The sequence below is a fragment of the Bombina bombina genome, chromosome 6, assembly GCF_027579735.1.
Source record: "Bombina bombina isolate aBomBom1 chromosome 6, aBomBom1.pri, whole genome shotgun sequence".
In the NCBI taxonomy this organism is placed as follows: Eukaryota; Metazoa; Chordata; class Amphibia; order Anura; family Bombinatoridae; genus Bombina; species Bombina bombina.
In genome coordinates this window covers 731736869-731750210 of record NC_069504.1, presented here as the reverse complement: position 1 = coordinate 731750210, position 13342 = coordinate 731736869, and the positions used below count along the sequence as shown (strand labels likewise).

The window sequence follows — 13342 nt, the reverse complement described above, 5'->3', positions numbered from 1 at the left end:
CTTATTTTATATGCTTCGCACTTTTTTTCTTATCACCCCACTTCTTGGCTATTCGTTAAACTGATTTGTGGGTGTGGTGAGGGGTGTATTTATAGGCATTTTAAGGTTTGGGAAACTTTGCCCCTCCTGGTAGGAATGTATATCCCATACGTCACTAGCTCATGGACTCTTGTTAATATGAAAGAAATGAATTTATCAGGTAAGTTCTTACATAAATTATGTTTTCTGACATTCAAAAACAAAACAAAAACAAATCAGTGACCAATATAGCCACCTTTCTTTGCAAGGACACTCAAAAGCCTGCCATCCATGTATTCTGTCGGTGTTTTGATCTGTTCACCATCAACATTGCGTGCAGCAGCAACCACAGCCTCCCAGACACTGTTCAGAGAGGTGTACTGTTTTCCCTCCTTGTAAATCTCACATTTGATGATGGACCACAGGTTCTCAATGGGGTTCAGATCAGGTGAACAAGGAGGCCATGTCATTAGATTTTCTTCTTTTATACCCTTTCTTGCCAGCCACGCTGTGGAGTACTTGGACGCGTGTGATGGAGCATTGTCCTGCATGAAAATCATGTTTTTCTTGAAGGATGCAGACTTCTTCCTGTACCACTGCTTGAAGAAGGTGTCTTCCAGAAACTGGCAGTAGGACTGGGAGTTGAGCTTGACTCCATCCTCAACCCGAAAAGGCCCCACAAGCTCATCTTTGATGATACCAGCCCAAACCAGTACTCCACCTCCACCTTGCTGGCGTCTGAGTCGGACTGGAGCTCTCTGCCCTTTACCAATCCAGCCACGGGTCCATCCATCTGGCCCATCAAGACTCACTCTCATTTCATCAGTCCATAAAACCTTAGAAAAATCAGTCTTGAGATATTTCTTGGCCCAGTCTTGATGTTTCAGCTTGTGTGTCTTGTTCAGTGGTGGTCGTCTTTCAGCCTTTCTTACCTTGGCCATGTCTTTGAGTATTGCACACCTTGTGCTTTTGGGCACTCCAGTGATGTTGCAGCTCTGAAATATGGCCAAACTGGTGGCATCTTGGCAGCTGCACGCTTGGCTTTTCTCAGTTCATGGGCAGTTATTTTGCGCCTTGGTTTTTCCACACGCTTCTTGCGATCCTGTTGACTATTTTGAATGAAACGCTTGATTGTTCGATAATCACGCTTCAGAAGCTTTGCAATTTTAAGAGTGCTGCATCCCTCTGCAAGATATCTCACTATTTTTGACTTTTCTGAGCCTGTCAAGTCCTTCTTTTGACCCATTTTGCCAAAGGAAAGGAAGTTGCCTAATAATTATGCACACCTGATATAGGGTGTTGATGTCATTAGACCACATCCCTTCTCATTACAGAGATGCACATCACCTAATATGCTTAATTGGTAGTAGGCTTTCGAGCCTATACAGCTTGGAGTAAGACAACATGCATAAAGAGGATGATGTGGTCAAAATACTCATTTGCCTAATAATTCTGCACTCCCTGTATAGTAGCCAGTCAGTACTCCAAGTTTTGCAGCAGGCTCCGTTTGAGTCTTCGCATTCCATAGATTCTATGTTTTTTATCTTGGACAGTTTTGTTTCTTTTTGCTATCTCTTCTGCTCGGACAGTTTCGGAACTTTTACCTTACCGTGTGATTCGCCTTTTCTTATCTTTCATGCAGATAAGGCGGTTCTTCGTACTAAGTTGGGCTTTCTTCCTAAAAGTGGTTTTGGATAGTAATATTGATCAGGAGTTTGTTGTTCCTTCTCTTTGTCCTAATCCTCCTCCTCCATAAGGAATGTTTATTACACAACTTGGATGTTGTGCGTGTTCTAAATTTTATATCTACAGGCGACTAAGGATTTTCTCTGTCCTGTTTTTTTTTTTTTTTTTTTTTTTTCTAGATATGAAAGCAACTGCTACTTCTTTCCTTCTGGCTGAGAAGTATATTTCTTTTTGCAAATTTTAGTTCTTTTGCCTCGACTGAGGTTTCATTTGGGAGAAAAGTTTCTTTTTGGAGGTGGTGCCTTCTGTTTAGGTCTACCTGTCTTGTTCTCCCTCTGTTTAGGTCTACCTTTCTTGTTCTCCCTCCCTATTCATCTGTGTCCTCTAGCTTGGGTATTAGTTCCCAACATTAATTGATGACGTCGTGGACTCACCATATATATATGATTTATGCTTACCTGATAAATGTATTTATTTCCGGATATGGTGAGTCCACAACCCCACCCTTTTTATTAAGACAGTCATTTTTGACTTAACAGGCACCTTTACACCTTTTGTATTATTCCTTTTTCCATTTCCCTTTAGTCGAATGACTGACTGGGGTTTGTGGGAAGGGAAATGATACTTAACAGCTTTGCTGTGGTGCTCTTTGCCTCCTTCTGCTGGCCAGGAGTGATATTCCCAACAGTAATTAATGACGTTGTGGACTCACCATATCTGGAAATAAATAAATTTATCGGGTAAGCCTAAATTTAGTTTTTCTTAATAAATTATCTTGTAGACCGATGAGGTTGTAGAATATTTTTGTATTCCAGTGTCTTAAGCTTTGCCTAGTGCCCTCCTATTACATTTCTTTTCTTTTTAGCCATACATTTTTAACACAGCATAGAGGAAGCTGTGTTTATTAGAAGTGGTTTGATACCAATTAAAGGGACATAATACTCATATGCTAAATCACTTGAAACTGATGCAGTATAACTGTAAAAAGCTGACAGGAAAATATCACCTGAGCATCTCTATGTAAAAAAGGAAGATATTTTACCTCACAATCTCCTCAGCTCAGCAGAGTAAGTTCTGTGTAAAAAGTTATACTCTGCTGCTCCCAGCTGCAGGTAAAAATAAAAAAAAATGAAGAAATGAACAGCAGCCAATCAGCATCAGCAGTGCTGAGGTCATGAACTCTTACTGTGATCTCATGAGATTTGACTTATCTCTCATGAGATTTCATTGTAAGCTTCATTTGCCTGATTGGTGAAATAATATGAGAGTTCACAATGCTCATTCCCTAAGATGTCCCAGGACAGACACACTAAAATGCTGCTTAGAAATCCTTTACAATGGGAGGTGGCTACTGAAGAACTTTTGAGGTAAAATATCTTTCTTTTTTACATAGAGATGTTCAGGTGATATTTTCTAGTCAGCTTTCTCCAACATTGGTGTGTCCAGTCCACGGCGTCATCCTTACTTTTGGGATATTCTCTTCCCCAACAGGAAATGGCAAAGAGTCCCAGCAAAGCTGGCCATATAGTCCCTCCTAGGCTCCGCCCACCCCAGTCATTCTCTTTGCCGTTGCACAGGCAACATCTCCACGGAGATGGTTAAGAGTTTTTTGGTGTTTAAATGTAGTTTTATTCTTCTATCAAGTGTTTGTTATTTTAAAATAGTGCTGGTATGTACTATTTACTCTGAAACAGAAAAGGATGAAGATTTCTGTTTGTAAGAGGAAGATGATTTTAGCAGACAGTAACTAAAATCGATTGCTGTTTCCACACAGGACTGTTGAGATGAAGTAACTTCAGTTGGGGGAAACAGTTAGCAGACTTTTCTGCTTAAGGTATGACTAGCCATATTTCTAACAAGACCATGTAATGCTGGAAGGCTGTCATTTCCCCTCATGGGGACCGGTAAGCCATTTTCTTAGTCAAACATAAAAGAATAAAGGGCTTAAAAAAGGGCTTAAAAACTGGTAGACATTTTTATGGCTAAAACGATTGCTTTATTGGGGCATATTATGCAGATTCTATCTAATAATTGGCATTATAATCTTGGGGAACGTTTAAAAAACGGCAGGCACTGTGTTGGACACCTTTTTTAGTCTGGGGGCCTTTCTAGTTATAAACTGAGCCTCATTTTCGCGCCATTACTGCGCAGTTGTTTTTGGAGAGCAAGGCATGCAGATGCATGTGTGAGGATCTAAGAATCACTAAAAAAGCTTCTAGAAGGCGTCATTTGGTATCGTATTCCCCTCTGGGCTTGGTTGGGTCTCAGCAAAGCATATAGCTGGGACTGTATAGGGGTTAAATTTAAAAACGGCTCCGGTTCCGTTATTTTAAGGGTTAAAGCTCTGAAATTTGGTGTGCAATACTTTTAATGCTTTAAGACACTGTGGTGAAATTTTGGTAATTTTTGAACAATTCCTTCATACTTTTTCACATATTCAGTAATAAAGTGTTTTCAGTTTGAAATTTAAAGAGACAGTAACGGTTTTATTTTAAAACGTTTTTTGTGCTTTGTTGACAAGTTTAAGCCTGTTTAACATGTCTGTACCTTCAGATAAGCTATGTTCTATATGTATGAAAGCCAATGTGTCTCCCCATTTAAATTTATGTGATAATTGTGCAATAGTGTCCAAACAAAGTAAGGACAGTAATGCCACAGATAATGATATTGCCCAAGATGATTCCTCAAATGAGGGGAGTAAACATGATACTACATCATCCCCTATTGTGTCTACACCAGTTTTGCCCACACAGGAGGCCCCTAGTACATCTAGTGCGCCAATACTTATTACCATGCAACAATTAACGGCTGTAATGGATAACTCCATAGCAAATCTTTTATCCATAATGCCTACTTATCAGAGAAAGCGAGATTGCTCTGTTTTAAACACTGAAGAGCAAGAGGGCGCTGATGATAACTGTTCCGACATACCCTCACACCAATCTCAAGGGGCCATGAGGGAGGTTTTGTCTGATGGAGAAATCTCAGATTCAGGAAAAATTTCTCATCAAGCTGAACCTGATGTGACATTTAAATTTAAATTAGAACATCTCCGCGCACTGCTTAAGGAGGTGTTATCTACTCTGGATGATTGTGACAATTTGGTCATTCCAGAGAAATTATGTAAGATGGACAAGTTCCTAGAGGTTCCGGTGCCCCCCGACGCTTTTCCTATACCCAAGCGGGTGGCCGACATAGTAAATAAAGAGTGGGAAAAGCCCGGCATACCTTTTGTTCCCCCCCCTATATTTAAGAAATTATTTCCTATAGTCGACCCCAGAAAGGACTTATGGCAGACAGTCCCCAAGGTCGAGGGGGCGGTTTCTACTCTAAACAAACGCACTACTATTCCTATCGAAGAACCTTCTACAACCAATTTCATGCATTGTTCCTGTCACTACGGCAGCGTGTTTCTGGTTCGAGGAACTAGAAAAGTCGCTCAGTAGAGAATCTTCATATGAGGAGGTTATGGACAGAGTTCACGCACTTAAATTGGCTAACTCTTTTGTTTTGGATGCCGCTTTGCAATTAGCTAGATTAGCGGCGAAAAATTCAGGGTTTGCTATCGTGGCGCGCAGAGCGCTTTGGCTAAAGTCTTGGTCAGCGGATGTGTCTTCCAAGACAAAATTGCTTAACATTCCTTTCAAAGGTAAAACATTATTTGGACCAGATTTGAAAGAGATTATTTCAGACATCACTGGGGGAAAGGGCCACGTCCTCCCACAGGATAGGTCTTTTAAGGCTAAAAATAAGCCTAATTTTCGTCCCTTTCACAGAAACGGACCAGCCTCTAATTCTGCATCCTCTAAGCAAGAGGGTAATGCCTCACAGCCCAAACCAGCCTGGAAACCAATGCAAGGCTGGAACAAGGGTAAGCAGGCCAAGAAGCCTACCACTGCTACCAAAACAGCATGAAGGGATAGCCCCCGATCCGGGACCGGATCTAGTGGGGGGCAGACTCTCTCTCTTTGCTCAGGCTTGGGCAAGAGATGTTCAGGATCCTTGGGCGCTAGAAATAGTTTCTCAAGGTTATCTCCTGGAATTCAAGGAACTACCCCCAAGGGGAAGGTTCCACAGATCTCACTTATCCTCAAACCAAATAAAGAGACAGGCATTCTTACATTGTGTAGAAGACCTGTTAAAGATGGGAGTGATACATCCAGTTCCAATAAGAGAACAAGTTATGGGATTTTATTCCAATCTGTTCGTAGTTCCCAAAAAAGAGGGAACATTCAGACCAATTTTGGATCTGAAGATCCTAAACAAATTTCTCAGGGTACCATCGTTCACAATGGAAACTATTCGAACGATCCTACCCACCATCCAGGAAAGTCAATTTATGACTACCGTGGACTTAAAGGATGCGTACCTACATATTCCTATCCACAAGGAACATCATCAGTTCCTAAGGTTCGCTTTTCTGGACAAGCATTACCAGTTTGTGGCACTTCCATTCGGATTAGCCACTGCTCCAAGGATTTTCACAAAGGTACTAGGGTCCCTTCTAGCGGTTCTAAGACCAAGGGGCATTGCAGTAGTACCTTACTTGGACGACATCCTAATTCAAGCGTCGTCCCTGTCAAAAGCAAAGGCTCATACGGACATCGTCCTAGCCTTTCTCAGATCTCACGGATGGAAGGTGAACAAAGAAAAGTTCTCTGTCCCCGTCAACAAGAGTTCCCTTCTTGGGAACAATAATAGATTCCTTAGAAATGAGGATTTTTCTGACAGAGGTCAGAAAATCAAAACTTCTAAGCTCTTGTCAAGTACTTCATTCTGTTCCTCGTCCTTCCATAGCGCAGTGCATGGAAGTAATAGGATTGATGGTTGCAACAATGGACATAGTTCCTTTTGCACGAATTCATCTAAGACCATTACAACTGTGCATGCTCAGACAGTGGAATGGGAATTATACAGACTTGTCTCCGATGATTCAAGTAGATCAAAAGACCAGAGATTCACTTCGTTGGTGGCTGACCCTGGAAATCTGTCACAGGGAATGAGCTTCCCCAGACCAGAGTGGGTCATTGTCACGACCGACGCCAGTCTAGTGGGCTGGGGCGCGGTCTGGGAATCCCTGAAAGCTCAGGGTCTATGGTCCCGGGAAGAGTCTCTTCTCCCGATCAACATTCTGGAACTGAGAGCGATATTCAATGCTCTCAGAGCTTGGCCTCAACTAGCAAAGGCCAAATTCATAAGGTTTCAATCAGACAACATGACGACCGTTGCATATATCAATCATCAGGGGGGAACAAGGAGTTCCCTGGCGATGAAAGAAGTGACCAAGATAATTCAATGGGCGGAGGATCACTCCTGCCACTTGTCTGCGATCCACATCCCAGGAGTGGAAAATTGGGAAGCGGATTTTCTGAGTCGTCAGACATTCCATCCGGGGGAGTGGGAACTCCATCCGGAAATCTTTGCCCAAATAACTCAATTATGGGGCATTCCAGACATGGATCTGATGGCGTCTCGTCAGAACTTCAAGGTTCCTTGCTACGGGTGCAGATCCAGGGATCCCAAGGCGACTCTAGTAGATGCACTAGTAGCACCTTGGACCTTCAACCTAGCTTATGTATTTCCACCGTTTCCTCTCATTCCCAGGCTGGTAGCCAGGATCAATCAGGAGAGGGCCTCGGTGATCTTGATAGCTCCTGCGTGGCCACGCAGGACTTGGTATGCAGACCTGGTGAATATGTCATCGGCTCCACCATGGAAGCTACCTTTGAGACAGGACCTTCTTGTTCAGGGTCCATTCGAACATCCGAATCTGGTTTCCCTCCAACTGACGGCTTGGAGATTGAACGCTTGATTTTATCAAAGCGTGGGTTTTCAGATTCTGTAATAGATACTCTGATTCAGGCTAGAAAGCCTGTAACTAGAAAAATTTACCATAAAATATGGAAAAAATATATCTGTTGGTGTGAATCCAAAGGATTTCCATGGAACAAGATAAAAATTCCTAAGATTCTATCCTTTCTACAAGAAGGTTTGGAGAAAGGATTATCTGCAAGTTCTCTAAAGGGACAGATCTCTGCTTTATCTGTTTTACTTCACAAAAGACTGGCAGCCGTGCCAGATGTTCAAGCATTTGTTCAGGCTCTGGTTAGGATCAAGCCTGTTTACAGACCTTTGACTCCTCCCTGGAGTCTAAATCTAGTTCTTTCAGTTCTTCAAGGGGTTCCGTTTGAACCTTTACATTCCATAGATATTAAGTTACTATCTTGGAAAGTTTTGTTTTTGGTTGCAATTTCTTCTGCTAGAAGAGTTTCAGAGTTATCTGCTCTGCAGTGTTCTCCACCCTATCTGGTGTTCCATGCAGATAAGGTGGTTTTGCGTACTAAGCCTGGTTTTCTTCCGAAAGTTGTTTCTAACAAAAATATTAACCAGGAGATAGTTGTACCTTCTTTGTGTCCGAATCCAGTTTCAAAGAAGGAACGTTTGTTACACAATTTGGACGTAGTCCGTGCTCTAAAATTCTATTTAGAGGCTACTAAAGATTTCAGACAAACATCTTCCTTGTTTGTTGTTTATTCTGGTAAAAGGAGAGGTCAAAAAGCGACTTCTACCTCTCTTTCCTTTTGGCTTAAAAGCATTATCCGATTGGCTTATGAGACTGCCGGACGGCAGCCTCCTGAAAAAATCACAGCTCACTCCACTAGGGCTGTGGCTTCCACATGGGCCTTCAAGAACGAGGCTTCTGTTGACCAGATATGTAAGGCAGCGACTTGGTCTTCTCTGCACACTTTTGCCAAATTTTACAAATTTGATACTTTTGCTTCTTCAGAGGCTATTATTGGGAGAAAGGTTTTGCAAGCCGTGGTGCCTTCCATTTAGGTGACCTGATTTGCTCCCTCCCTTCATCCGTGTCCTAAAGCTTTGGTATTGGTTCCCACACGTAAGGATGACGCCGTGGACCGGACACACCAATGTTGGAGAAAACAGAATTTATGCTTACCTGATAAATTACTTTCTCCAACGGTGTGTCCGGTCCACGACCCGCCCTGGTTTTTTAATCAGGTCTGATGAATTATTTTCTCTAACTACAGTCACCACGGTACCATATGGTTTCTCCTATATATATTTCCTCCTGTCCGTCGGTCGAATGACTGGGGTGGGCGGAGCCTAGGAGGGACTATATGGCCAGCTTTGCTGGGACTCTTTGCCATTTCCTGTTGGGGAAGAGAATATCCCACAAGTAAGGATGACGCCGTGGACCGGACACACCGTTGGAGAAAGTAATTTATCAGGTAAGCATAAATTCTGTTTTTTACAGCTATGCTGCATCACTTTCAAGTGTTTAAACATTTGGGTATTATGGCCCTTTAAGTCCCAGTGTAATTATTAACACATTTTGTTTATCATCCTTTTGTACTCTTGACTTCTCTAATATGTGCTTTTTTTTTTTTTTTTTTTTTTTTCTCTTTTGCCTGTCCTCTATCCTTTTTTTTTTTTTATTTTACTCTATCTTCCAATGTTGAATTGTGACTCTTCACCACAGAGCGTCAGCGACTCCTCTCCCCTAGCCCTAACTATGGCTCCAGGTTGCTTGAAAGTCCCACCCCAGAGGAGATACAGCTTCGTCGGCGTCTCAAATATTTCTTCATGAGCCCATGTGATAAATTTCGTGCTAAGGGGCGAAAACCGTACAAACTTGCTTTGCAGTTTATCAAGATCATACTAGTCACCATACAGGTAAGTGCATATATCTCCTTTATATATGCTAAAAGAGTACAAATAAGACTGAATATTTAAAACATGCAAAACAGTGTATAGGTGGCAAAGCCAATATTAAGAAAAATTCTTACTAAATTCTGAAACAAAAAGTCGGGTTCTTCCAGAATTTTTTATAGCAAATATTTAAAGAGACATATACTAGGGCGTATACTGCATTTTCGTATGGGAAGGAGATGCATATATTAGATAAGTGCACAATGAAATAATTTAAAATTCGTACAAAAGGAATACTATGCGCAGGAAAAAAAAATGTATTGTCAAAGGACCACTGTAAGTTTAATGTAATTTTAGCTTATTTTTTTAATTTTATTTGTTATAAACATATTTGCCATAGGATGTCATTATGACTTTCCTACCTGATCGCTGCAATATTCTTTCTAATAACTTAATTCTTCCGAACCCACTCCGTGGGTATCTGCCACTGCTATCCAATCCGGTGTGCAAACCGCAGTTTAAAGATGGCTGCCGAATTTGAATAGCGCATGCGCAAGATTGCGCATCGTCACTCCCTTCCAGACCTGCGTTATACCCTATGAGGTGCTGGTAATTACGGCGTCAGTAGGACAAAATGCGCAAGCGCTATTTGTGCCGTTTTTGTGCGCATGCAAATGTGTATTATAATGATATGCATAGGAGATGAAAACGATTGGTTAATGTTTACATAAAATAGTGGGCTGGATTGTATGACGTTATCGACAAAAAATAAAAAAATATTTTAGTAGTAAATGAGACTTCGTTTTGAAAGAGTTTGAGGTTGGTAATTTTACTTTCATAAATGTTATTTTAGAATGTGTTTTATTTACATAAAAAATGTGAAAAGTTTGTATCCTTTAAGGTGCATCAAAAATCATAACAAAATTGTTGACCCAAAATCATACGTTTTTTAAAAACGTAACATTTGTATGTAAATTTACACAGGAATAAATCAAATTAAATATGCACAGCGTAAATTGTAATTTAAGAACACTGGATGTTAAAAATAAATAAATACAAATTTGTATTTATAAGTAGAAAATACAAAGCGTATTTGTTTTTCTGTAAAATGGGCTTAACATGAGCGTTCCATGGGCATATATGAAAATTTTCTCTCAGATTCCAGCATAATTCTAAAGATTTTTGCCCTAGAGATCTGTTTTTATCGCAAGTTTAAAAAAGTGGCAATTTTAAGAGTAATTAGTGTTTTGATTGAAGGAAAATCCATGCAAATGAAAATAACAGCGATTTTAGTACAGTGCACTGAAAACAGCGTAAATTGATTTGTGTTAGGCTTAACTTTTAAGTTAAACATTCGCCAGGATCTTCCTGTGTACTTCATTCTCCATTGCAAAGTTTTACATAGCAGAGAGCTCTCATTTCATTTTTATGGGAAACAGCTTGCCACTCACAGGGGGAGAATAACATGAGGGCTGCCCCTCCAAGTGTTGGACTGGAAAACCCCTGTAGGCTGCTGATTTTTTTTTTTTTTTTAATCGAGCCTATAGTTAAAGGGACATAATACTCATATGCTAAATCATTTGAAACTGATACAGTATAACTGTAAAAAGCTGACAGGAAAATATCACCTGAGCATCTCTATGTAAAAAAGGAAGATATTTTACCTCACAATTTCCACAGCTCAGCAGAGTAAGTTCTGTGTAAAAAGTTATACTCAACTGCTCCCAGCTGCAGGTAAAAAAATGAAGAAATGAACAGCAGCAAATCAGCAGTGCTGAGGTCATGAACTCTTACTGTGATCTCATGAGATTTGACTTAAAGGGACAGTCAAGTATAAATTAATCTTTCATTATTTAGATAGGAATTTTAATTGACTTTCCAATTTACTTTTATAATCAAATTTGCTTTTTTCTCTTGGTATTCTTAGTTTAAACGAAACATAGGTAGGCTCATATGCTAATTTCTAAGCCTTTGATGGCTGCCTCTTATCACAGGCTTTTTAAATCTCTTTTCAACACAGAGACAGAAAGTACACGTGGGCTATATAGATAACACTGTGTTCAGGCACAGAAAGTTATTTAAGATCTAGCACAATACAATGCTAAATTTAAGACAATAGATAATAAACAGTCACAGTCATGTGATCAGGGGGCTGGAAGAAGGTTCCTAGATACAAGGTAATCACAGAGGTAAAAAGTATATTAATATAACTGTGTTGGTTATGCAAAACTGGGGAATGGGTAATAAAGGGATTATCTATCTTTTAAAACAATAACAATTCTATGGTTAACTGTCCCTTTAACTCTCATGAGATTTCATTGTAAACTTCCTTACACTGAATATGGAAATAACATGAGAGTGCACGAGGCTCAATCTTTCAGCTGTCCCGGGACAGACATACTGATATGCTGCTTAGAAATCCTTTACAATGGGATGTGGCTACTGAGAAACTTTTGAGGTAAAATATCTTTCTTTTTTACATAGAGATGCTCAGGTGATATTTTCTAGTCAGCTTTTTACAGCTATGCTGCATCACTTTCAAGTGTTTAAACATTTGGGTATTATGGCCCTTTAAATTTATTCTCAGAAACTGTACTACATGTAAGTATGGTATTAGTATTCCAGCTTATTTTGGAGAAGAGAAAAAAAGAACTTTGTCATTTGCATTTTTACAATTTTTCATTTTGAGTTTAAGGTCTCTGTTAACCACTTCATTGCTGAAGAGCTTCATAAAAATCAATGTTTTACAACTATTTAACAAAAAAGTAAATAAAATCCTTTTGTTGTACTTGCCTTAGCAATGTTTGAGAAACGTTGCATGCGTGTGCCTAGCCAAGCTGCAGCCTTCACTTTTAAACTGTCAACTTCCTATGTATGCTTACTTTATCAGGAATTTGCTTCTCTAACCATTTCACACAGGGTTGTTTTTAAGATAATGTGTCTGTATCATGGTGTTAAAGGGACATACAAACCCAAAATTTCTTTCATGATTCATCTAGAGCATGCAGTTTTAAACCACTTTCTAATTTACTTCTGTTATCAAATTTTGTCTGTTCTCTTGACCCGAGTTGTAAGCTCAGGAGCGTGCACGTGTCTGGAGCACTATAGGCCGCAGTTTTACAAGAATGTTCTCCATTTGCAAGAGCATTATATGGCAACACTATTTACTACCGTATAGTTCTCCAGACTCCTACCTAGGTATCTTTCATCAATGAATCCCATCGAAATAAAGCTAATTATGTGGCAGTCATCAGCCAATCACAAAATGTATATACTGTGCACTCTTGCACATGCTCAGTATGAGGTGGTGCCTTAAAGTGTGCATATTTTGATAATGGAAATTAATTGAAAAGTAGTTTTTTTTTTTTTTTTTAATTGCGCAATTTTATCTAGAGCCTAAAAGTTTGATTTTTACTTTATTTTGTGTTCCTTTACGTTAAAGTCTGTTAACCCCTTTGCCGTAGGACGTTCCATGCCGTCCTAACAGCATTAGGCTTTAACGCCAAAGGACGACATGGAATGTCCTACCTTATAAGGCATCCTGCAGCCTCCCCCTTTTGATGAACACAAGATTGGACTGAGTGCGTGCCTAGCAACATAGGGAGTCCCCTATGATCTGATCCCTGCCTTGAAATCACATGATCAAATCGACGATCATGTGATTTCATTTTTGTTGCAATTGTTTGCAATGTTCCGATGTTAAACACTTGTGCCAAACATGAAGGAGTTAAATAAAATTTAGATGGTTATTTGTGACGGGCACAAGAGGAGGCATGATTTGCAGTTAGAAAGTAGGTGGTTTATAAGTACATTGCATAATCAATAAATGCATAATAAAAAGACAATGCAATAAAACGTTTTTTTTTGTTTGTTTTTTTACTTATTTCAAATTTTCCCTCCATTCTCCTGCCCCTTCATGTGACAGCCAATCATAGATTCTTATATGTATACACTGTGAACTCCTGCA

General features: G+C 39.9%; 1 protein-coding gene across 1 annotated transcript in view; it reads left to right on the top strand.

Moving 5' to 3' along the window:
* The window catches only part of MCOLN1 (mucolipin TRP cation channel 1), a 105071-nt gene that overhangs the window by 36089 nt on the left and 55640 nt on the right, over window positions 1–13342 (top strand). Inside the window, exon 2 of the mRNA XM_053717941.1 lies at window positions 9206–9399. Within this exon, the coding sequence (XP_053573916.1) occupies window positions 9206–9399 (194 nt within the window). The remainder of the gene's footprint in view (window positions 1–9205; window positions 9400–13342) is intronic.